The following is a 25,783-nucleotide window of genomic DNA, read 5'->3' as shown; positions in this document are numbered from 1 at the left end:
TTTCAATAGGAGTCTGCTGAAGGAGCTTGTCTTGCATCCTGCAAGAGTCATGGGCTGAGTGATGAACCTTGGACCCGCCTCATTCTGAAATCTGCTTGCTTGCTCCAAGGAGCTTACCAGAGAGATGAAATCTAGGGTATGTTATTCCCTGAAAATATCAAACCAGCACCCTCCCAATTACTAAGGACCAAATTAAAAATTATTTCAGAAGATTAATCTTGGAGCTTATTGTTTGTATGCTTCTGGATCTGGGGTCACTGAAATCCTATTCTAGTCCAGGTATTTTATTCCAACCCGTTCCTAATGAGTTAGTTTCGATTGTCATTTCTATAAGGAACGGAGACATTTGCTGGGAGACAGCAACCTGGATATCCTCTTGGACTTCATCAGGCTAAAGTCAGATGTCCAACAAAAATCCATCACCAGAGGCTATCCAAGGCTCATAGAGGCACTGGAGTGGATGACCCAGATGGTTGACTGGGTCTACCAGGAGGTGGAGAAAGGAGACATGGACCCAAAAGGGGAGGAGGCCAAGCGTCCAAAACCCCAGAGGGAGGAGGTCAAGCATCCACAGCCCAAGAGGGAAGAGTTGGTGTGTCCACAGCCCAAGAGGGAGGAGTCTGAACATCCACAACCCAAGAGGGAGCAGGACAGATGTCCACAGCCAACATCTCCACAAGCAGAGGGAGACTACCTGCTTGTTCTGCCTCCACTGTAGTGGGAGGACTGCTTGCCACTCCCACCACCACCACCAGCAGAGTGAGAATACCTGCTGGTTCCGCCTCCACTGTAGTGGGAGGACTGCTTGCCTCTCCCACCTCCACCAGCAGAGGGAGCATGCCTGCACTCACTACCCCAGCCTGAGCTGGTAAGTAGACTGCTGTACTCACTACCCCAGTGTGCTGGTAAGGCAGTTTAGCAAAGCTGCATTTGCACTAGTTATTCTGTAAGGCTTCATTTCTCCCGCCTAATAGTGCGTGTTGCTCCCCCTAGTGTAAAGGAGGCCATTATTTCCTTATCTCTTCTGTTGGCTTGGAGCACAGTGTCTGCAGGAGCCGCCATATTGTCAAACCAGAGACGCTGAGAGGTAACGAGGTACAACTTTTACATTCTTAACGAGTTTAGCCTTTATTCTGCACTTTTAAACAAATATAGTAATCTGGGCTACAATTATAAGGCTTCCATTTAACGTCAGCTAAAACAGAAAGAGCTCTTCTTGTATTGTATTTTTGCAAATTTAGTGCAAAGGCTCTTCGGTTTTCATCACTACCGGTGGAGCGAGGCGATATTGGCTACACGGAAGGCTTGGTACATTTCAAGTATAGTTTCACATAAAACATGAAAATACACATAAAATGTTTCGATTTTCAAGAATAACGTTAGGATCATTGCTGCAATTTTGGGGATTATGAAATACATTTTCTGCGTTGTCTTGCAGATTTGAGGAGAGGAGGGGGGAGAGCCTACACTAGTAGCATCTATTTTGATACTAAAAATACAATAAAATAACACAATGTAAAGAGTTGTATTTTTTTTACACATTTACAAATCTGATTACATGTTTTTGTACACTGAGCTGATACATTACATGTATAAATAAAACGATCATATTTTATTCTGCGAGGCGATCAGTCACCATTTTAACAAGCCCTGTACAATGTGGCTTTTTTCGTTTCTGGATTATTTAAAATGACTACCAAGCCTTATTTGTAATATTAATACTTTAGTGTAAATGTGTGACGTTTTGCTTTGAAGAACGATAAACGTCCACACATGTTTGGATTTCAAAGTAACACCGGTTTTAAATATCTCTAATGTTGTATTGTAGAATTGGTTGTAGTACATTCAAATACATTAGATTTCAGTTGGGTAATTTTTTTTTCCAACACAGAATTATGTCTTGGTTCATTTTTTTTTTTCTGTTACATTAAGCATTTTACCTTTATTTCATAAAACACAACCAGTAATTTACCAGAAGAGGCCTAAACAACATATTGCTGTTTTTGTTCTTTTGCAATTTCCACCTCCTTCTGTCCCCCTCCTTAAATAGGCTTATTCGTCAGGAAAATCCCAGGCTACGAATGTGGCCTTAATTTGAAAGGAGAAGCGGGGGTTAGGTAAGAATGTTGGGAACGTGTTATTTATTTACTTTAGTTAAAGGTGCTATTGTTAGCAACGCCTCTAAATATATTTGTTTTATACTGTAATATTTAGGTCTGTTCAAATCGGCATTTTTACGCTAGCGTCAGTGTCGTTGTGAATTAGCCAAAGTCGGATTCAGTTTCATTGCTGGATATTGTGCACACCTATCAGTCATTGTAAATTGAAAACGCTGTTTTGGTGTAAAGCGTCTTAAAGCAGCTATTGCTTATTGTGGTTGTTTTAGTTGTACTGTGCAGCAGTTTGCAGGTCCCGGCTTCAGTACCAGTTTGTTACGGCAGGCCTCCTTTGAAAAGGGGTCTTGTGTTGAAATTTCCACCAGCCGGCTGTAATCGTCGTGATCGATATCCTGTTCATTTGGCAAGAAGAAATTAGGCCATACTGCTGTCATTTACAAACAATATGAACAGTTAACATTCGTTTGTATTACAAAGCAACAGTGGAGGATTATTGACTTTCCTATTGTGAAACTTTGTTGTCAAGTTTGATACAAATCTTTTCATAAGCCGTTTATGCCATGCGGAACAAGGATTTATTTAAATACATTTGGCATTAACAGTGCAAGGTTAAAGGATGTGAAATCCTTATGTCACTCCCGGATTACCACCCCTGTGTTGCCATAAAGTGCATTTACTTTACATGCAGTATGTGAAAGCCTTACATAATTGTCAAGAATGCATTTGCCAGCTAAGCTGTTTGAAACTATTGTTGTAAAATAGTTACTTATGTCGTAATGCTTATGTTTTACTTGGAATTATTATATAGACAACAGAGTTCTAATTCTAAATTGGTGTTATCTGGACAACCTTCTAAAGTCCATACAAGATCATTTATTTATTTATTTATTTATTTATTGTAAGGCTCTGTGTCTGAGAAATCCTTCTTATAGTGTGTGTGTGTGATATATATGAATCCTAGTTGCACATGATACATACTGTACATAAATATGTATTGCACCTTTATCATCCTACACAGTGACCCGTGATAGGAGGTAGACTATAGTTCTTCATGGCATAGTGCCTCCTAGTAAAGCACCCTCATTTTCATTGCTGATATTTAATGGTTATTGGTTAGGTATCAGTGTCACAAATGGGTGCACTGTTCCCCTGAGAATGAGACATACTGCACAGTAGTTCCAACACAAACCTCTACATGTTTAATTGTGATCAGTGGTGTTAGCAGTTGCATATTGTTTAAACTTGCAACCTCGTTCAGGAAGACCGTTCTTTATCTTGATGCATGTGATCCAAATGCAAGTTTGTCGCTTACATTTTGTTTCTGTAGTTGCTTTGACTGAAACTTCCTCTTTTGGAAGCTTGCTTGTGAGTTTTCATGTTGAAGGTTTAATTGTTGGGGTGCACTAAAGGAAATTGAGTTCTTGTGCAGTATTATGCATAGACGCTAGGTGTATGCTGGTTCCAGTACACTACATCACTGTGAAATGTGAGAAGGGGCACACAATTTGTACCCTTGCTACTCTGCCAAGATTCAGACAGCCTGATTCCCCCATATAACACTGTTTTTGAGATTAGAGTAACAAGCTATTGCATGGGATTCTTTGGGTACTGACAAAGCCCATAAGGGGGTTAAACATTTGTTTTGAAATTGGCTGAAATAAAAACCATGTGGTTTTATAGTCTGCATTTTTGGGGGTAGAGACTCCAGACAGTAACTGTAAACTAAATGTGTTATGAAAACTATGCAAACAGGCATTCAAGCTAGGACGTTTACAGTGTGCAGCAGTGAAGTTCCATGATTGTATGGCAAATCTAAAACTTTTCAAGGTCGATACTTTTTTTTTTTTTAAATAATTTTTTTAAAGACTATTACAAAAAAGAACCAGAGCATATGGATTTGTGCAGCTTATAATGCAGTACACAGAAAAGGGTTTGGCTGAACGTTTACTTTGAATGTGAATCGCAGGTTGATATACTGCATTTAGTAGGGTGTCTGTTGTATTTACTGGACGTTTGCAAAGATGTTGCCTATTTGTTAATGGCACAAATTGGCAGAACTTTTGATGACCAGCCTATATATTGATCATGTTCTTGCCTATTGTTGGAATATCTTTATTGTATGCTTAGTAGCTTTTTTCTAAGTTTTATTCTTTTCACAATGTATTTTATGAAAGTGTGTCCCTTTCAAGGCTTGCTTTCTGTTTGAGTGTCTTGTCTTCTTACTCTGCTCGTTACTCTTTTTGGAGGTCTTAGATACTGCGTTCCTTCGTTCTCAACTCCTGCCGAGCCATTGCAGTGCTCCTGATTGCTCGCACCATCATACCTGCAGCAGGAAGGTCCCTTAAGAGGTAAGGCTAGGCTACTGAAATGCATTTCTTTTAGACATGTTGAAGCAACGTAGTGGATATCTGACTCGGGAGAGAAGCTGTGTCCAAGAATGTACAGTGACTGTTGTGCTGAATGTCTTTCTGAAATGAAAACGGTGCTGTTTGAAAACTGATGAATCTGCATGCATTATTTTAATAATTATTATTATTGCAGCAAAACCTGTCCAATCGACTGGAAAATTGCGCCAGATTGGACAGTGAGTGTGCTGGATTACAGAGGTGCTGTAAAAAAACAAAAACAAAAACAAAACAAAACTAATACTTCTCTGTACCTTAAAAACTTTATTACTGTACATGCACAGAATAATAAACACAGTAATGCTTCAACAAAATTTATACCTGTTACTGGCACAAGCCTGTTTAAACCATTCGCATAGAAAGACCTTCACTGGTTTGTACTCGGGGCTCTATGTTTAGATTTTTAGCTACTGGTCCCTCGGGCCACTGAGCTAGTGTTTTATCTGGCCCAATATATTTATGTATTTTTTCACAATGGTTTTTATTTTTAGTATGTTTCGAACTGTATGGTAACGAAAGAGAGCCCACGTCTCAAAAGAAGGTGGCTAAACTAAGCCTTTCAATATGTTACTTCAGCCTTTCAACATGTATACAAGTGCTAAAAGTATGGTAATCCAAATATGGGTAACGTTGAAATTAGAAAGGTAATTTAACGTTATGATGACTATAAAGACATACTAAATGTTAAGCACAACAATGCAGTGACTATAAGTAAAGGCAAGATACTTGGAGTTGAAAAGGAGTCATTTTTTTTAAACTCTGGACTACAGTTCAATGTAAAACATCTACTGTTGACTTTCTGTGAATGGATGGAGTAACGGCAACATTTGCACTGACCATTAAAAGTACAGCCAGGGATCCTTGTTTTGAGTTGTTTACAGGTTATTGAATAAACAAAGTAACTCGACAGATTCATCTGATGTCAGTACTTGATGGCTAGTTATTAGTAATGTTATATTATACTGTTGGAATGTATTTTCTATTGTTTTGGTCAGGTTACAATATTTGCACTAAAGATTCCCATCCCTAATCCTAATAATAAACACTATTAAAACAATATTCGTAATACAAAATAATATCAATCCTATTTAGAGCGTTGTTGCTTGTAGCCTCTCCCAAGTCAGCGTCAATCTTGCTGAGTGATACAGAGTCCAAAGACTGTGAATGGCATCTTTGAACTGAACACGTTGGATCCCAAATCAAAACATTAGACAATTCAATCGCATATCTGACCAGGACATCTTGCTGTGAGAATGGATATGATGTGAATGGAATGTTGAATTCACAACAAATAAAGCTGCTGTTTTATCTACAAGTCTGGGAAACTGACGACAAACAAGGGAGAAAGTTACCTTTTTTTCCACTGTCATAATGAAGCCTCCACTCTAAATGTTCGTCTTCATTTTTTATAGTTACTTTCTTTATGATTTATTGATTTCATTGTTTTCCTTTTGGCTTATTCGTTGCTTAGTTGTAGAAAACCCGATTTGTAAAAGATTTGCCGCTGGAACGACTACCAACACAACACTTCGGTACGTAGTCTCAGATTCTGACTGTACAACAAATAAAACACGCGGCGGGAAAGTTAGGATTAGTTCGTAGTTATGTTTTTAAAAAATGGTTTGTAAGTGTTCAGCTTTTTGGACACACTGACCTATTTTCCTGGATTCATGAAATGGAAGCCATATGCTCTATATTATACTATTTAAATACAACCGGCCCAGTCGGGCCTGTGGTGCTTCATAACTACCAACCAAACTGCACTCTCTACCGGCCCGGGCCATTGTTAATGTCGATCCCTGGTACTGCACCTGCATGTGAGGTTCAAGCACTTTCTGCGTTGCTGTAGGTACAGTAGGTGTGATTTACTTTTCACAATGTCTGAAGCTGTTCAATTAGCTCTTTGCGTTGGTTTTAGTTAACTTTCAGCCTTTCTTATAAGCGTCCATTTTCTTTGAAGAGATAGCTTGAGTAGGGCAGGGTATCAGCAGTGTCTTCGCGATACAAGGGTCACGATACGATGCGTATCATGATACAATAAATGAAGCATGAAAATCGCACAATTGTCTCGTGCTTGTGAAAGTGTTTGCATTAACACTGGTAAAGCACTTTTGGTCAAATAAGCTTCACGGCCTGTTTTGCTTTTGTTTTTTGTTTATTCTTTAAAATACATTTATTAAACTAAATTTCTATCAGGACTACAGACAAAGTTTTTGCCATAAGAGCCAATGGCTCATTTGCCAAAAAAAAAAAATGGTTGCCAAATCCAATTCTTGGTGCACCTTAAGGAGCAAGTTGGTTGCTTTCAAAATACAACTTGCTAAGTCACTAGTGATACTAAAACAGTAACTTAGGCTGCATTCACACTGGGTCTGTTTCAAATGGACTCGCTGTGGTTCGTTTGTTTGAAACAGTATCAGTGTGCTTGCTGTTCACAGTTCTTTGCGAGCAAAGGGACCACGTTTGTTTGGCTGCAACTAAAGTTGGTTTTTGTGGTCCCTTTCCTTTTTTTCAGGACAGAGTTTGTTTGTGTTCACAATGCAGTTTGCAAGTGCTCTCAGATCGTTTATATGGTGTGTGAACAGGATGTTTACAATGTCCTGCAAGGCATATTGAAAGATGGCAGCTATTAGGGGTGCAACAGTTAATCGATACATTGATTATTGATAAACTGCCTATAAATTTCCTGAGCTTCGATTACATATTGGTGAATCGATGCATCAAATTAGAGCCCAGTTTGAAGTCTCCTGTTCCCGGTTTGCATTAAAACCTTGAGTGTGTGAGTGCGCTTCTTTTAGTTGTAGTACGGTAGATTAGCGCGTTGCTAGGATACACACTTTAAGCCTCTACATTTGCATTGGAGAAGCCAAATCAAAAGTAGGCCCATTTTATTCATGTTTTCTTGATTTAAAAATTAAGGCAAGATTTTGTTTTGTTTGTTTGTTCTAAATGTATTAAATGTACCGAGTCTACCTTATTTTGTTTTAAAGCATGTTGTGTTTGGATTGTATGGCAATATTGTATAAAAAGAAGCTGAATTTAGCATGATAGTTAAAATCCTAGTCAGGGTTTGTGAGATTAATTCAGATGGTTTGCTTTTGGGTATAACATGTTAACAGCAATAAACCATAGTTCAGATAGAAATTACTTCTGTTAAAATATAATATTCTTTATTATTATGACATTGGTAAAGGGGCATCTGATGTGGACACGCATATTCTTTTCAGTTGCTAAACAAGTCCTTTTTATATTTCTCATCGGAAGTGTTCGTATTTGAATGTAAGTTGTACCTTTTTGTTTGACTTGCGCACAACGGCGTTTTTAGTTATTGGATCTTATGTTTAAAAAAATTATTTTATTTTGCAAAATAAAACGTCAATGCATCATCGTTGATAAATGCCAATACGATAATCGAATACAAAATTAAGGTACCAGCTATTGATGTATTGCTCCGGTTTTTAGTATAGCATGTTTTAGATTATTATATATTGCTGTGGAAGAAATCACTGGGAGCTGTCACTTCGCTCATTTAATACCTGTATTGAATGCCTACAGTGGGAGAATAATGCAGTTTATGGAAATTCTGTTCGGGTCTCCTATTGTCAGCATTAAACAAAGTAATTTAATAAAAGAAAAATAACATTTTATGAAATCTCTGTCAGAGCTTCACCGTTTCTTCCACTTTCCAGATTTCCACAGTGAAAAACTGGGACTTTTTTTTTTCTTCAATTTGCTATCGCCTTAGCAACTCTGAAGCCGTTAAAATAACAGTAACGCAATAATAAAAATTAAACATTGGGTGAAGTTATTGCAGGTCATTACCAGTCATTATTTTCTTTATCTTGTCATCTATTCCAATTATACGAAAAGCCAGATTTAAAAAATACATCATATATTATAATTTAAACATATGGTGTACACAATGATTAAACAAATCCATAGAATTGTTTATTTTATTTTTTAATGGCGCGAACACAACCTAATACATTACTCTGCCATTAACTTGTAGAGCACACTAATGCTGTTTTGTACTTGGTAAAATACAATAGCAAAACCGGGACGAATAACAATTTTACTGTTTCCGACAAGGGTGGGGGGAGAGACAACAAAGTAACCCTTTAAGGCCTGGGATCTTGTTAACACGATACTGAATTGGGCTTCTAGGACCACGATCGTGTAAACATGATTTAAAAAAAAAACTTTCAGGAAGTATTGTAAGGTCCTTCAGGTCATAGAATAACACAATTTTATACATGTATCACTAAGCAGAGTACATAATAATGAAAATTACTTGGGCGAAAAACGAAAGTGTTGAAAAAGAAAAGTGAAGTTTATATGGTTTCTGAAGTACTTTAAAATGTTCCCCAGAGCATTCTGATAAAAAGGACTCCATTTGCAAGATGCCACTGTAAATAGTTTTATAGTAAATTTTTATAGGAAGAGAGTCAACTATAGCCAAAAAACACCTGGTCCTGGGGAAGCATCTCATGGAAAAATGCTTGGTCCTGAAAAGGTTAATGCTGAAACTGTGACAATCCCAGATTTCACAGGATGTCTGCTAACCCTAGTTCCCAAATAATTTTGTAGTTGTTTGCTCTACTTGTTTCCTCAGAATATTAACTAAACTCCACCCGAAATGTTTACTTCAGTCAGGTTACCTTGTATGACTGAGTCCAGCTGTTGTTCACATTGAGGTTTAGTGAGTGAACCAGACTCGTTGTGTTTGCTAAACGGACTGACCACCACTATTATATTTTATTATTAAGTTATTATATTATAACTTTTTTTTTTTTTTTTTTTTTTTTATTTAGTCATCTCCAATTTTTTTACCCCGGTTTTCTCCCCAGTTTAATGTGCCCAATCCTCGGCTCACTGCTCCCAACCCCCCCGCCAACTCGGGGATCGGAGGCTGGAGCACGCGTCCTCTGAAACATGCTTCTGCCAAACCATCATTTTACACACTGCGGATCCACAGCGATGCCACCATACCTATAGTGCTGTAGGTCAACACAGATCTGGCGGCTCCACTGCAGAACCACAGACGCCCTATTGGCCGCAGATGTGTGGTGAGCCATGGATTCCCCTGCCTAAGCCCTCCCTACCCGGGCAGCACTACCCCCGAGGAGCTCCCGGTCACGGTTGGCTGTGACGTAGCCTGGACTCGTCTATGTCACACTACATGGCACATCCTGCACTCCACATGGAGCACATTTGCTGGATGCGCCACTCGGGTGTCCCATGTTTTATATTTTAAATATTTTGCAAGTGTTATGTCTGGAATTGGTGATGCACCTCTGATTTGTGTAGTTGTAACTTGTGAAACAGCATGAAACAGCATGCTGGAGCTCCCATTCTCCTTGTCAGTGAAGTCCTGATGTGACTGCGTGCAACACAGACGGCAGGTCTTTTGATTACATGCTACAGTTTATTTTTCAGTAAAACAAGTTTAAATTGCAGCGAGTTGGTTCTGCTGTTTACGATATTAAATATTAAATTGTTATTAGTTTTATTACCGTCCTTCTCACGCTTCAGCTTATTAAAACATGTTATACATGTTTTTTCCCCCCAAACAGATGACGTCACGGCGCATTCATGAATAATGACACCTGCTTTTAACCCTTTGCAGTCCATTTATTCAGCGGTGTCAGGCGCGTCAGGTCCAGTTTATTTTCACACATGCTGTTTATTTTACATGCGCTGTTTAAAATATATTTTTCAGAGTAAAACAGGTTTAAAAGGGATTGAATCACAAAAAGACACTCGGTACTGTATCTACAGCCAAGCCCCACCCCTTGTTCTTGGTATTTTTTACATCTCTTTGTAGTCGTGCATACTGATAAATCCTCTCCTGATCACTTGTTTTATCACCAAACTCCTCAATAATGCAATCCAAGTCATTATTTTATTACTATAACATCTCAAAAAGCTCTGCAAATGTCAGTGATGTTCTTGGAGTGCTGGATGCGGAAGCAGGTACCTCCTTTATTTATGTCTGTTTGTTGCTGTGTGGAACAGCTGCTAGGGCTATTGCTCATACACCCCTTTTTTTCGGTTTCATTCAGCCATTGAATGGTTTTCTCTGCTTTTTCCGGAGAAAAAACGACTAGAGACCTGTGCTTTTCGATGGGTCGGACATTAGACTGGAAAGGGAAAATCGTAATGTCGGACCTGGTCCGACATAGGACCGCAAAGAATTAATATTCAGGGAACTGTTTGTTTATCTTGTTGTTCTAGGTGATCTGGACTGCTGTGTTTTAATATTTAGAGCAATATTTATTTCTCGTGGTTCTAGGTGATCCCTGATTAACACATTCACCTCTGAGAATATGTCGGGACCGGTTCCGAGTCGAGCCAGAGTTTACCCCGATGTAAACACACAGAGACCTCGGGAGTACTGGGACTATGAATCGCATGTCGTTGAGTGGGGGTGAGTTTTCCTGCTGGGAATATATTGTTGCATGCAGGGCTCTATACTGGCTGCTCTATTACAAACCTTTAGGTCACTTAATATTACTTTGCTGAATGTATTATATGGGATGTCCTGTGTTGCTGAATTGACAGTGTGCACATTTCAGTGTATAACAAAAAAACACCTGCCAAAAGTTTTCACTTTTTTTTCTTTCACTGTTATCTCAATGATAGTCAAGTCCAGTCAACTGTTATTAATACAAATTTCAGGGAAGCAGCAAAAACATTATCTTAATTAATATTGTCAATCTAAGCCAAATGCAAACTGTGGGGTTTTAGTAACACTGAAATCTAATGTCAATTACAATACATTGTAAAGTATTATCAATTTTAAAGTACAGTAGTCTGTCACGTATCCAACTGCCGTGGGACCAGAGAAAAGGCGGATATGAAAAAAGTTAGACAAATGAATCATCTTAAATACCATTACACAGCTGTAACGATGACTCTTCACACAATGATTTTTTTCAGGTTCAGGTTGTATTAAGGAGCTCCCCTAAATCCCTCCTTTAGAAAGATACAGGGTATTGATGCTTGTGACAGAGTAGCCATCTGTACTGGCATTGATTCTGAGCACTGGCAACTCGAAATGCATCCTAGAATCAGCAGCCTCAGAGCTGACACGCTAATGGGGTTACAAGCTAATACATTTCTCAATATCATTCACATTCAGTGGTTCGATCTAAGGAGATACATTTTATTAAAATGTTTCTTCCGTGGGGGGCTCCAAAATGATTTGCAGTAAGGGAAATTCAGTGAATTTGTAGTGTAAGAATTCATTTTCAATAAGCGACTGCTGAATTTGACCAGGACCATATAAAAAAAAAATCTGTGGTATCAAGAAATTCTTTTAATTAGTTCATTTTAGTGAGAATTGACTGCTTGATACTTTCTTACAGAACTGTAGAAGCATGCTGCTGAGCTATGAAACTTGTCAGGTGGAAGCATCGATTGCTGGTAAAAGGTGTAGGAGCGGTTAGCAGTTTGTATAGCTGAGTGAAGTTAACAGCATTAATAAGGGTTCCTGTTGTCTAGTCGAAAGATTTAATTGCTAAGACGACTAAACAGCACTTTTCTTGGAATGTGGCAGACTTCAAATTTGGTTTTTTGGGGTTTTTTTTCCACTGCAGCACTTTAAACTGACTTTGTAACAGCCCTGTCTTATGGTTGGAGTTTAAGAAAATATTCCCAACATTTGCTGTTGCCCATTCTGGATGTGCCATTTATTTCTTTTAGTTGCAGTAACATTTATGCCCACTCCTGTTATATCTGTGGTTTATGGGCTTGTGTGTGTGCTTCTACATAAAAATGTTTTATACAGAAACCAAGATGACTACCAGTTGGTGAGGAAACTGGGCCGAGGCAAATACAGTGAAGTGTTTGAAGCCATTAACATCACAAACAATGAGAAAGTAGTTGTCAAAATACTAAAGGTAGGTGCCAAAGAATTACTTATTTACTCTAAACCTTGATACTATCCCTTAGTATCTGTGGAAAGAAAGTAGTATACTACTAGAATTATACTATACTACCTAGAATTTTAGGATTGAGAAAGAGCACAATTTAGTTCTTATTGAACATCATGTAATCAAAGAAACAGCAAAATGATATCGCTAAGTGTCTGCTGGTAGCCATACTAGTAGTACAGTATTTCAGGTTAGATTTCAAAATGTCACATTTGTCATTTTTACGTTAAGTATATGGAAAACAATATGTTAACGTAACATTCAGTAGGATTCGTTCAACTTTATTAAGCAGAATCAGTTAATTCTACAGGATGATGCAACATTTCTGGCCGTAGCTGTAGTGGGTTTTAAGTGTGTGTGTGTGTGTGTGTGTGTGTGTGTGTGTGTGTGTGTGTGTGTGTGTGTGTGTGTGTGTGTGTGTGTGTGTGTGTGTGTGTGTGTGTGTGTGTGTGTGTGTGTGTGTGTGTGTGTGTGTGTGTGTGTGTGTGTGTGTGTGTGTGTGTGTGTGTGTGTGTGTGTGTGTGTGTGTGTGTGTGTGTGTGTGTGTGTGTGTGTACACACACGCACTTACCAGCACCAGATAGCCCCCCCCCCCCCCCCCCCCCACCAGAGCAGTTCGGTCAAATTTCACTCCCCCCCCCCCCCAACCCTTTCCTTCAACAACATGGCACCGTTCAAACTGGTGCAGAAAGTGGAATTTCTACCTTTCTACCAGTGCAGCTGCTGTGGTTCCAGCCTTGCATTCAGCAAAACTCATTGGGGTGAAAGGGTACTGGAAGTTAACAGCAGGTCCCATTGTCGGTTACTGAAATAAGGAAAGGCTTATCCTACTATTAGGGTTACAGTAGATGTTATTGCTGCTTCTCATTTCTTGATTGTGTTCCTATTAAAGCATTGTGTGTTCTCTATGTACAGCATTGTATTTGAGGGGAATAAAGTAGTACTTGAGGAGAAAACTGTAATTTTCTCCTGTGTCTTTGCAGCCAGTAAAAAAGAAGAAAATCAAGCGAGAAATTAAGATCCTAGAGAACCTCAGAGGGGGTCCCAACATAATCGCTCTATTAGACATCGTCAAAGATCCTGTGGTGAGAACTGCTTGTGACTGGGGATTTGAATATTAACCCTTTGCGGTCCATTTATTCCAATTTATTTTCACACACTGTTTAAAATATATTTTTTAAGAGTAAAACAGGTTTAAGAGGCATTGAATCGCCAAAAGACACTCAGTAATGTATCTCCAGCCAAGCCCCACCTCTTGTTCGCTGTATCACACACCTGTTTATAGACATGCATACTGAAAAATCCTCTCCTGATCACTCATTTTATCACCACTCCTCAATAATGCAATCCAAGTAATTTATTTTATTACTATAAAATTTCACAAAGCTCTGTAAATGTCCATGATATTCTTGGACCTCTGGGTGCAGAAGCTGCTGTCTGCTTTGTTTATGTCCGTGTTATCCCTGTGGTGCAGGGGTAGATCAGATACGCCCTTTTTTTTTTTCTTCACGGTTTCATTCGGCTCCTCTCGGTCTCACTCAGCAATTGGAAAGGTGCTTGACTTTTTCTGGAGAAAAAAACGACTAGAGACCTGTCTTTTTGATGATGTTGGAGGCAGGGTCCAACATCTGACTGGAAAGGGAAAATTGTAATGTCAGACCTGGTTTGACATAGGACCACAAAGGGTTAACTTTGAGTTTTATTATTTATTGTGGTTTTTAGTTTTAAGTGAAGGTATTTACAGGCTAAACTCTTTCCACCCTCTCAACAGTGGTCATAGTTGGTTTTCTGAGATTAATATTCTTAGTGATGTCATAAACAACCTTTCAAAAATAACTTTGATTTTCAAAATCTAATTAAAAGTGTGACGGTTTAATTTTAAACATAAAAAAGTAATGCTTTTTAATGCATGTCACATTTTCTTTTGATTTGACAGAATTATAATTTTTCTGTATAGTGTATTTGTAAAAAAAGGTTGCTTCAGAAGAGCCTGTTTGTGTCACTAATCTTCTTCCCTTTGTTTGCATGTCCTTCAGTCTCGGACCCCAGCGCTGGTCTTTGAACATGTAAACAACACAGACTTTAAGGTGAGACTTTCTTTCTGAAGTATCCAGTAGCTTAGATTTGCTTATTCTTTTTTTAATAAGAACTTGTATTGAGGTCAATGCAAAATCTGGCATGCATTCGTGATTAGAGCCAGTAAATAACATATAATGTTCGTGAAGTGAAGGGTGTGTTTTTATTTGGGGTTTCCATGTAGTTTTGTATCCTTCATGATGGTTCACCCATTAAGTGCCATTGCCATCATTTGAGGACAGACTACTTTTGGATTTTTTTTTTTTAATGCATTTTAACTGACATATGGCTGTTTGTTTAACTGTATTGTGATAAGTTACACTAATTTTGTTAACCACAAAAGAAAAGTCTAAATGTAATTCCTCAAATTACATATACAAGTAAGGGTTCAATCTTGATATTGCGCTTTTGTAGTAATCTTCCTTTTTTGCTTTGTTCGTTGCAGCAACTGTATCAAACGTTATCAGACTACGACATTCGGTTCTACATGTATGAAATATTAAAGGTAAGGATGTGCTTAAGTAGCAATGCATTGTAGGGCTGGCATGGCAGATTGAACTAACTTTTCCTTCTAATCTGAAATGTTAAACTGTATTACCCCCCCCCCCCCCCAATCACAATTTAGTAGATTTAATGCCAGAGCAGCTGCAGACACTTTGTACCCTTCTGCAGACAGGAACAGATTCTTATAGCAGAGAACTCTCCAAATGGTTCTGAGAGAGGACTGGGACAGGAACAGATTCTTACAGCAGAGAACTCTCCAAATGGTTCTGAGAGAGGACTGGGACAGGAACAGATTCTTATAGCAGAGAACTCTCCAAATGGTTCTGAGAGAGGACTGGGACAGGAACAGATTCTTACAGCAGAGAACTCTCCAAATGGTTCTGAGAGAGGACTGGGACAGGAACAGATTCTTACAGCAGAGAACTCTCCAAATGGTTCTGAGAGAGGACTGGGACAGGAACAGATTCTTACAGCAGAGAACTCTCCAAATGGTTCTGAGAGAGGACTGGGACAGGACAGATTCTTACAACAGAGAACTCTCCACAGATTCTTACAACAGAGAACTCTCCAAATGCTTCTGAGAGAGGACTGGGACAGGAACAGATTCTTATAGCAGAGAACTCTCCAAATGCTTCTGATAGAGGACTGGGACAGGAACAGATTCTTACAGCAGAGAACTCTCCAAATGGTTCTGAGAAAGTGTTGGAAATCTACCAGTTAGGTTCATATTTCTAAATAGATCTCTTGTTTTTATTATTGAAAACCCAGACTTATTGGTCACGTGTTTGGCATTTCCCAGGCAGGTTACAATTAAGTCAGTATATGTATGACCCATTCTTTAGCTACCTCATGCCGTGTATTCACAAGTTACATTTTTTTTTATTTAAACTACCTCTTGAATACAGTGTTAACAGAATGTGTATTGTGGAGAGCGTCTGTATTAATAAATGCTTCCATTTAAAAGCGTATTTAGAGTAACAGAAAACGTTGGTAAACTGAACTGATATTTCTCATTTACAGACACCTACACCAGACAAATGTTTTGCAGGCAGTTCATGTGCCTCTTCTCTCTTGATGTGACCCTTATGCTTTTTAGATGTTCACAAAGCTAGAAGAAAAGTTCTGTTACTAAGATTGCCATATTGTTCTTTTACTAGGATTGCCATATTGCTTTTGGCAGTGCATGTGGCTGCTTTTAAACTGTCCTGTGTTTTGTGTTTTATCTTAGGCCCTGGATTACTGTCACAGTATGGGAATCATGCACAGAGATGTCAAACCGCACAATGTCATGATCGACCACGAACACAGAAAGGTATTGTAGTAAATGTTTCCAGTTTGAGATTCCGTAGAGGTTACATGTGAAAGTATCATGAGGTCAAAGAATTAAGCATTAATGCCCAACGAATTTCTTAACCCTAATAGGGATGGGAATTTTAAACGTATAAACTCTAAAGAAGTGGTAAAATGTTTAACAGTATGCTAGACGTATAACCGATCACTTGACAGATGTCACAACGCATATTTTTTTGCATTCATTTTAGTAATTTATCATCAGTAGTCCGTTGCATATGAGACAGTAAGGGTGGGTATTCTAAAAGGAAGGGGTTTGGCAATTGCCTCCAAGTAGCTTTTCTAAGTGGTGCAACTGAAAGATTGACACTGGGGTGGATTTTATTCTCTGATCTGGTGCTTCATTGGTGCACTCTATGTGTTTATGCCTGTAGTAGGCGTGGTATGATATCAATTCCATGGCGGGTTAAATAACATCAATGACAAGCGTTTTTTTTCAGAGGTTTGTTATATATTTAAAATGGCATCTCTAAACAAAGGATGCCACTTTTTGGAAGTATTTTGAAGAACTGGACGAGAGAACCGTGGTATGTAAATTATGCCAAACAAAATTGCCATACCATAAAAACACAAGTTCAGTGCTTGATAGTTTGAAATGAAAATTTTCAGAATTATTGTGGATGGAGCTACTGATGGCAATAAAGCAAACATCCATAACACTTGCTATAGATTTGGCCAAACAGGGCGTGATCAGGTTATCCCCTCGGAGGACAGTGCGTGTGACTGGTGAATGCAGCAGTTTTGAAATTGATGTAAGATTATCCAACTATGGGTCGGCACAGTAAAACAGTAACAGCAAGGCTGGAAAAACTTAAAGAAAATCGTGCTGCAGCTGTTCATACAAAACTTTCAAAAGAGAAAAAGTTGCAATTACCACAGACTTGTGGACCCCATTCCCCAATCTTTCCATATAGGTGGAAGGCTTTTCTCACTTGAAATTGTTCTCTAAGCTTCTGTACTGAACAGCCGTTTGTTTCGTACAGTTTTTATTTGTATGTTGGAACTACTGCACTAAAGTAAAGGAGTCGAGACACACTTCAAACAGGTAGGCCAGGCATCTTTTACAGTTTAATGTAAAGTTGTGTGGATACGTGAATTTGAATACGTTATTTAGTGTACTTGACCATATGCAATTAACTGCAAGAAGACAAACATTATATTAATTAATATATTGCTTGATTGTGTGTTAATGTAGCATTTAAAATAGGACTTGTGGTAATGTTTGGGAGGTTTATGAACCCTAGTACAGCATGCAGAGGAGAGTGGTGTTTTGATTCGAGTACTCTGTGGGAAATTGTAATGCTCAAGTACTCGTCTTGAGCAACAATAGATCTCAAAAAAGAAGCACATCCTTAAACCCTAACCCCTGTTATCTGCCTGGATTAATATGTCCAAATCCTTGTTTTTAAACCTGCACATAAACTGTTGCTTCTCTGAAATTGTGCAACACTGTACAGGGAGAACAATTGAGAGTAATAAATAGGCCAGTCAGTTGTAAAGAAATGTTACCTTTTTATTCTTGTATTGAGGTAGAACATGTTGCTTTTGAGGAGGTCATGTATATACAATTCACTGTGGGAATGAATTTCCATAACTACGTTTTTAACAAATGGCAAACTTAAAGTACAGTCAGTTCTCCTTAAGACCAACTCAGATAATTTAGCAGTTGTATTCACTTAAAACTAAACATTTGTTGTCATTCCCACAAACACTTTGTCAGCCATTCTGAAAAACCGACATACAATAATACAAGTCTGTGAACAGCAGACTGGATGCAAGTCGTCAGCATTTCCGATTTGCTCAATACACTGATGTTGAGGACAATTGTTTTTTGTGAATAAAAAATGCTTGCGTTCATTTTAAATCCTGCTTCTGATTTGCAGCTTCGTCTGATAGACTGGGGTTTGGCAGAATTTTACCATCCTGGCCAGGAATACAACGTCCGAGTCGCATCCAGGTACTTCAAAGGACCAGAACTGCTGGTGGACTACCAGGTGAGCACATCTTTCAATGCACTATCAGGGCAAAAACAATGCTAGTCCTGATGTACACGTTACTATTCCTTATGTGAAGTGCCTAAGTTGGAATCAACAACAACAGTTGGGGTCCCTAAAAATAGGCTTACATTTTATTTTCCAAAAAAAGAAAGAGTTAGAAGTTTAGATTATTTTATTTTTTATTTATTATTTTATGTATTTATTTTAACAAAGGCACCTTAGTAAACGCTCCAGCAGATCGATCAGTCAGCATTATGTTGGTATAAGCTGCTGTTTTAATGTTGCTTGACAAGTTTCTAACCCTTTTCTGTGTGCTCGTCTAGATGTATGACTACAGTTTAGATATGTGGAGTTTAGGTTGTATGCTGGCCAGTATGATCTTCAGAAAGGAGCCTTTCTTCCACGGACATGATAACTACGACCAGGTACAGTTAATCAAGCAATGATTATTCTTTAGCTTCTCTTTATGGCTGATTTCCTCTTTGCTGTGAATGATTTTAGAAGACTATTTTACAGAGGGTTTGATTGTGCTAATTATAATATGGCACAGAAACAGAGCTGCAATAACATAACTCTTTCTACACAAAAGCATATCTGCATTACCTTAACCATTTGTAGTGTCTCTCAAAAGTATTCACTCCCCTTGGACTTTTCCACATTTTATTGTGTTACAGCATGGAATCAGAATGGATTTAATTAGTAGTTTTTGCCACTGATCAACACAAAAAGTCCATAATGTCAAAGTGATCTACAAATTGTTCTAAATTAATTACAGATATAAAACAGAAAATAATTGATAGCATAAGTATTCACCCCCTTGAGTCAATATTTGGTAGCGGCACCTTTGGCAGCAATTACAGCCAAGAGTCTATTTGGATAAGTCTCTACCAGCTTTGCACATCTGGACACTGCAATTTTTGCCCATTCTTTGCAAAATTGCTCAAGCTCTGTCAAGTTGGATGGGGACCATTGGTGAAGAGCAATTTACAACTCTTACCACATATTCTCAATTGGATTGAGGTCCAGGCTTGGACTGGGCCATTCCAGGACGTTGACCTTTTTGTTTTTAAGCCACTCCAGTGTGGCTTTGGCTGTATGTTTGGGGTCATTGTCCTGCTGGAAGATGAATCTACTCCTAAGTCTCCTGCAGACTTCAACAGGTTTTCCTCCAGGATTTCTCTGTACTTTGCTGCATCTATTTTGCCCTCTATCTTCACAAGCTTTCCAGGCCCTGACACAGAGAAGCATCCCTATAGCATGATGCTGCCACCACTATGCTCGCGGTAGGGATGGTGTTCTCAGGATGATGTGCAGTGTTAGGCTTGCGACAAACATAGCGCTTAGCATTGAGGCCAAAAAAAATCTCTATTTTGGTCTAGTAGAATCTTCTTCCACTTGGTCTGAGAGTCTCCCACATGCCTTCTGGCAAACTCTAGCCAAGATTTGATGTGAGGTTTTTTCAACAATGGCTTTCTTTTTGCTACTCTCCCATAAAGGCCAGTTTTATGAAGGACCCGGGCTATTGTTGTATGCACAGTGTCTCCCAGCTCAGCCGGGGAAAACTGTTACTGCTTTAGAGTTGCCATAGGCCTCTTGGTGGCCTCCCTGACTAGTGCCCTTCTTGCCCGGATACTCAGTTTTTGAGGGTGGCCTATTCTAGATAGATTCACAGTTGTGCCATATTCTCTCCATTTCTTAATAATGGACTTTACTGTGCTCGGTGGGGGGATACAGTGCCTTGGAAATGTTTTTAAATTATACCCCTGATTTGGTGCTTTTGAAGAACCTTATTCCAGATTTGCTTTGAATGTTCCTTCGTCTTCATGATGTAGTTTTTGTTAGGAAATGTACTAACCAACTGTTGGACCTCCCAGAGACAGGTGTATTTAACCTGAAATCATGTGAAACACCTTAATTGCACACAGGTGTACTCCATTCAACTAATTATGTGACTTCTAAAGACAATTGGTTGCACCAGAGCTTATTTAGGCGTGTCATAGCAAAGGGGGTGAATACTTATGCAATCAATTATTTTCTGTTTTATGTTTGTAATTAATTTAGAACAATTTGTAGGTTTTATTTTTCACTTTGACATTATGGACTTTTTGTGTTGATCAGTGGCAAAAACTCCTAATTAAATCCATTTTGATTCCATGTTGTAACACAATAAAATGTGGAAAAGTCCAAGGGGGGTGAATTCTTTTGAGATCCACTGTATGTTCACATTAGTGTGTGTTATCCCATTTAATGTACTGTTACAAAAAGTTTAGACTTGTATTTCTCATTTGTATTTCAACAGCTTGTACGAATCGCTAAAGTACTGGGCACAGAAGACTTGTATGACTACATTGACAAATACAACATTGAACTAGATCCTCGGTTTAATGATATTTTGGGCAGGTTGGTGTTTTTTTGACCTGTTGTTTAATATACATTTTGCACCTGTACAGAACAAACAGCCAATACCATGTTTGACCTGAAATGTATAGTTGGTTTGAGTTAAACATGCCAGGATTTTTCAGAAGTGTTTAAAGTCTCCTATGAATTCTACTTTCAAATATTTACAAGAGATTTAACAATATCCCCAATTAAATGAGGTGTTTGAGAGGACTTTAGTCACACACATTCATAATTTACAATGTATGCAAGAAGTACTTTTGCTGTTTTTGTATTTATTTTATTTCTAAAAGAAAAAAATGAAATCACATTATGAATAAATGTTAAGTACAAGTCCAATTATTTTATTCCTGAACAAAAGGAATCGCTATGTTGTATTCTTTTATTTATTTATTTTTTGGAATTGGCAATTATTTCAAATTTTTCTCCCCAATTTTTGGTAAGCCCAATTATTGTTTTTATTTCAATCCGTCTCGCTGCTGCCATCCCTGCGCTGACTCAGGAGGGACAAAGACGGACACACGCATCCTCCGAAACGTGTGCCGTCAGCCGTCCCCTTCTTTTCACTCTACAGGACAGCAGTGCAGCGTCAGAGGACTATGTAGCTCTGGGCAACTTGCAGGCAAGCGCTCGGCCAGTCTACAGGGGTCGCTGGTGCGTGGTGCACCACCCCCTGGGAACTCCCGTCCACGGTCGGGAGTGGAATAGCCTGGACTCGAACAGACGACCTCCAGGCTATAGAGCGCTTCTTGCACTCCACACGGAGTGCCTTTCACTGGATGCACCACACTATTTTGTATTTCTAAATTAATGAAATCACATCTTCTTGCAAGGCGAGACGCCTTCAATATTGACATGCGAACTTGCTTTGCAACAGCAGCCTGAGAAACCACAGGAGACTCCAGCAGCTCCTTCAAGATTTTAACATGGTTTTCACAATTTATGCAATGCACAGCGTATTCACTGCACTATGCAAACCTGTCTCTCTGAAAAGCAATCTCCGTTTACCGTTCGAAAATATTGTATCCCAATTAAATGAAGCGACGTCCCAATAAATTGACAAATAGCATTGTGAAGAACAGTCTCCCACAGTTCTGTCCCATTCAAACAGAAATCCGTTTATCAGTATCCCGATTTTTAGGCGGTGCCAAATGTACCAAGTTTCGGTACAGCCCACAGATAAGTTTGTGGTAAGAAAGGAAATCTACAAGATGTATTAACACTGAAAAGAGCACACGTTGCTCATTTAGCCTGTAATGGTAGTCTTGCTTAACATATACAAAAATAAAACTAGTAAATCCTTTATCAATTTCTACATTCTCTTGTGGTGTTTATCTTCGCCTCTGCCCTTTTGGATAACTCCATATGTGTCTTGATATGACTTGGATTTCTAAACACCTAAACATGTTTTTCTGTGTCAGTTGATGGTGTTCTGTTTTTAGTGGTATTGCAAATGGCTCTGGGTTTAACACTGATTCCTGTTGATGAGTATCATTCAGGTCACGCATCAATTCTGTGAGATACAGGTAGTATGTAGGTGGTATGTATGCAGGAGAGTGAATCCAGCCAAGAGGACAATCCCTACTGGAAACCAGTGCACACAATCTTATAGCTAGTATTGCTGTGATTTGGAATACAAGTGGTAGGGCACCACTTCATTAACCATATACATTTTGTTTTTTATCCTACAGACATTCCCGTAAAAGGTGGGAGCGCTTTGTACACAGTGAGAACCAGCACCTGGTGAGCACGGAAGCGCTGGATTTCCTTGACAAACTGCTTCGCTATGATCATCAAGCACGCCTCACAGCCAGGGAGGCCATGGAGCATCCTTATTTCTGTGAGTATCTGACCCCTGTCGGACAGACAGTCCTTTTTATAGCAGACGTTAAAGTTGATCGTCAAGCATGCCTCGCAGCCAGGGAGGCCATGGAGCATCCGTATTTCTGAGTCTCCGACCCCTGTCTAGGACAGGCAATCCTGTTTTAAATCAGAGATGTTAACTAACTAACCCGTTATCCTGGGTATCCTCTGACTCCTCTTGAGTGATCTCTGGGGTTTACACCCCTGTAACCCTTAGCTACAACCTGGCTTCCATATTAAGGTCATGTCTGTGTTAACACAGCACTTTGAGGTGTTGGCTTCATAGTTTTGTGTGTTGTCCAGTAAAAAGGAGCTGTTTCTCTTGTTTTAAGTAAGCATTTCGGAAGGCCACTTTTTTGATAGATTTTACAATGTATTGCTTTTGTAATTAATGGCATTTATATAATTAATTTGAAAGAAACTTAAAAAAAAAAAAAAAAAAAAAAAAAAAAGAATGTATGTCTCCCTTGTTCCTGTTTAGATCCAATAGTAAAGGACCAGGTGAGGATGGGATCCTCGTCAGCAATGTCTGCTGGCAACACCCCAGTTAGCTCCTCCAGTATGATGGCAGGTATGTTATCCGATTTTGGACTTTGGCTAAGGTGGTGCCCAGCATGATGTTATTACTTCAGCACCCTGACTGCTCCAGGTTACTTGCTTGGTAGTTTCACTGATGTAGAAATCTTAGTTTTTTTTTGCAGAACTTGTATTTTTTATTTTGTAGGTATTACATCGATGTCTTCGTCACAGCCTCTTGGTAACCTCGCTGGATCTCCTATCATCTCCTCTCCGAATACTTTGGGAACACCAGTCCCAGCTGCCACAGGGGCGCAGCCCTGAACTCTGACTTCCGATTATTGTGACAAAGCCCACCACCTCATACCTTTTCTTTCATGTACTTCTGAGGGCCATCCGACAGCCCGCCAGTCAGGGGGTTTGGTGCGCTGGAGTTTATTTTTATTATGTTCAGTAAAAGAGAAAAGCAGACAAATTAGGTTCCTTTTTTTCCGTACAATAATTGCAATACAGACACACAGCAATTTTTTTTTTGTTGCGTCTGTCTGGATGAAGTGTAGCTGCATTTTTTCTTGATGTCGGTGTTTAGAAATGCAACTACAATGTAGGAATTAAAAGAAAAAAAAAGGATAATAGTTTATTTTATATGTCCCTGAAGTGCATTCTTGTTGGAGGCTGTTTACTGCAAGTCTGGATGTTCCCAATAAAAAAAAGTTCCCTTTTAACATTTTTTTGTTTTGTTTAAAATGCTACCTGCCTCTACAGTTTTTTTGTTTTTGTTTTTTATTTTTTTAAATAAACCTCGATTTGCAGGAATCTGGTTTCGTTTGGCGGGCCTGATCCGATACCCTGGCTCGTTTTGGTGGGCCTGATCCGATACCCTGGCGCTTGGTGCGGGCCGTGTGACAGTTATAAAAATACAAAGATGAACTCAAAACCTCAATTATTGTTTATCATGCATAGCATATTTGCCTTCTCTTAAATAACACATTGTTTATTTTACTCGCCATAACCTCTTGGAACATGTTTGCAAACATGCCTGCAGCAAGCTTCTTCGCATGAGTAACAATTTGTCATGTTGCTGTGATTGCTGCCGGTCACGTGTGTGAGACGGCAGTGTGTCACCTGGTTTGAGTTCCAGTGATACCAGAACAAGGTTTTCAGTTCTGATTTGTAAGTTCTGTAGTGACAAGTCTCATCATGTCTTTATCTCTGAAGAGGAAGGTGGAACGAGAGTGCCATGTGTTTAAAGAGAAATGGGGAATTTCCTATTTCTTTGTGGGCATTAATGGAAAGCCAATGTGCTTAATTTGTAAGCAACGTGTCTGTGAAATAATTCAACATTAAACGACATTATGATGCAAACCATGGCAAGAAATATAAAGTTACTTGAAGATAAATTCTCTGAATTAGCACAGTCATTGAAAAAGCAGCAATTGTTGTTTAGTAATGCTTGTAGCATAAGTGATGCTGCTGTTAAGGCAAGTTAAAATAGGTGTTTCTTCAAAACTATTTTCTGATGGAGTTTTTAAAGAAATGCTGCTAAAAGCTGAAATAGTGTGTTCTGAGAAGCAGAAAGCTTCTTTCTCTGTCATGATTATCAACAAATGAAAATGTAATTCTTAACTTGATACTCCAGATATCTTCAGCCCATTCATTTCCTCTAGATGTTGGTGCGCTGGTTCAAGCAGACGTATCAGGAAGCAGTAGCAGCAGTCACTAATATTGATCATCTTATCTATCTTAAAAATGGATCTATCTCTTTATTTTGCATTTTTTTAGTGTAGGGATGAACATGGAATTTTCATGTTCTGATATTTGTTCCAAGATATAGACATTCGTTTTCAAAAAAATACCAAAGCTATTGTATGTAACACTGTATTAAAGTTGAGAAATATCCCTGAAGAAAGGCTTAACTTTACCCTTGTGACTTAATTGCAAAACAAAGAAAGCAATACAGTAGTTTAAATATTGTGTGTATTTCAAGTAAAAACAAAGTTGACACCGCTTTTTAAAATAATCCATGCCATTGTTGTATCTGCAATAAACAAAGGGGCCAGGCACATTTTCATAAAGTAATAACATTAGTTCCCATTCAAATAAGGAATACTAACCATTACAAAATGGGTGTTCCCCTTTAAGACACCCGAACATGAAAATTTATACCAAAGACACTCGTCAGAGGTGGTGTTGCTCTGCCTCCACAAGCATTAAACCACTCCTCACCCTGACTGTATCGTCATTTTCCTTTTCAGCATAACCTGATTTAACATCAGAGAGTTGATTAGTAAATCGTTGTGTGTATTTTCGCACTCCTTTTTCAGCAATTGCTTTATTACGGAATTGCTGTAATTATTATTTCATGCATGTTTTCTGTGTATTTTCTGTATGTTTTGTGTTTTCAGCTAACGCTGGTTAAGTCCCACCGTGGCCTTGTGCCGTGGGGAGCATGGGACTCTGCTGCCGCCCCTCTCAAGATCTTAGCGCGCGCCAAGTCTAATTTATTCAGCTGAATTTAAAATATTATTGAAAATATATTCTTTAATAATTGTCTTAAGTTTACAGTATTGTACACCGTGTGTGTCACTTTGAGTTTCCTTGCAGTTGTATTACTGTGTTTAATT

General features: G+C 38.8%; 1 protein-coding gene across 3 annotated transcripts; it reads left to right on the top strand.

The window, feature by feature from the left end:
• Positions 1–994: 994 nt before the first annotated feature.
• On the top strand, positions 995–23,884 carry LOC121313713 (casein kinase II subunit alpha-like). Of its 3 annotated transcripts, none has more exons than XM_041246538.1 (14): positions 995–1,087; positions 4,364–4,465; positions 10,815–10,949; positions 12,312–12,423; positions 13,440–13,541; positions 14,493–14,543; positions 14,978–15,037; positions 16,265–16,348; positions 18,270–18,380; positions 18,707–18,808; positions 20,683–20,783; positions 22,472–22,620; positions 23,125–23,214; positions 23,368–23,884. In XM_041246538.1, exons 3-14 carry the CDS (start codon positions 10,849–10,851, stop codon positions 23,481–23,483), a joined length of 1,179 nt encoding a protein of 392 aa, XP_041102472.1. In that variant the 5' UTR covers positions 995–1,087; positions 4,364–4,465; positions 10,815–10,848; the 3' UTR covers positions 23,484–23,884. The 3 variants fall into 3 exon arrangements, with proteins under 3 accessions (XP_041102472.1, XP_041102471.1, XP_041102473.1); XM_041246537.1 differs by having other exon boundaries at positions 995–1,095; XM_041246539.1 differs by lacking the exon at positions 995–1,087 and adding an exon at positions 2,051–2,117.
• The last annotated feature ends 1,899 nt before the right edge of the window (positions 23,885–25,783 follow it).

Source organism: Polyodon spathula, chromosome 3, assembly GCF_017654505.1.
Source record: "Polyodon spathula isolate WHYD16114869_AA chromosome 3, ASM1765450v1, whole genome shotgun sequence".
NCBI classification, from domain to species: Eukaryota; Metazoa; Chordata; class Actinopteri; order Acipenseriformes; family Polyodontidae; genus Polyodon; species Polyodon spathula.
The sequence above is the reverse complement of the archived record's forward strand: the minus strand, read 5'-3'. Positions and strand labels throughout refer to the sequence as shown.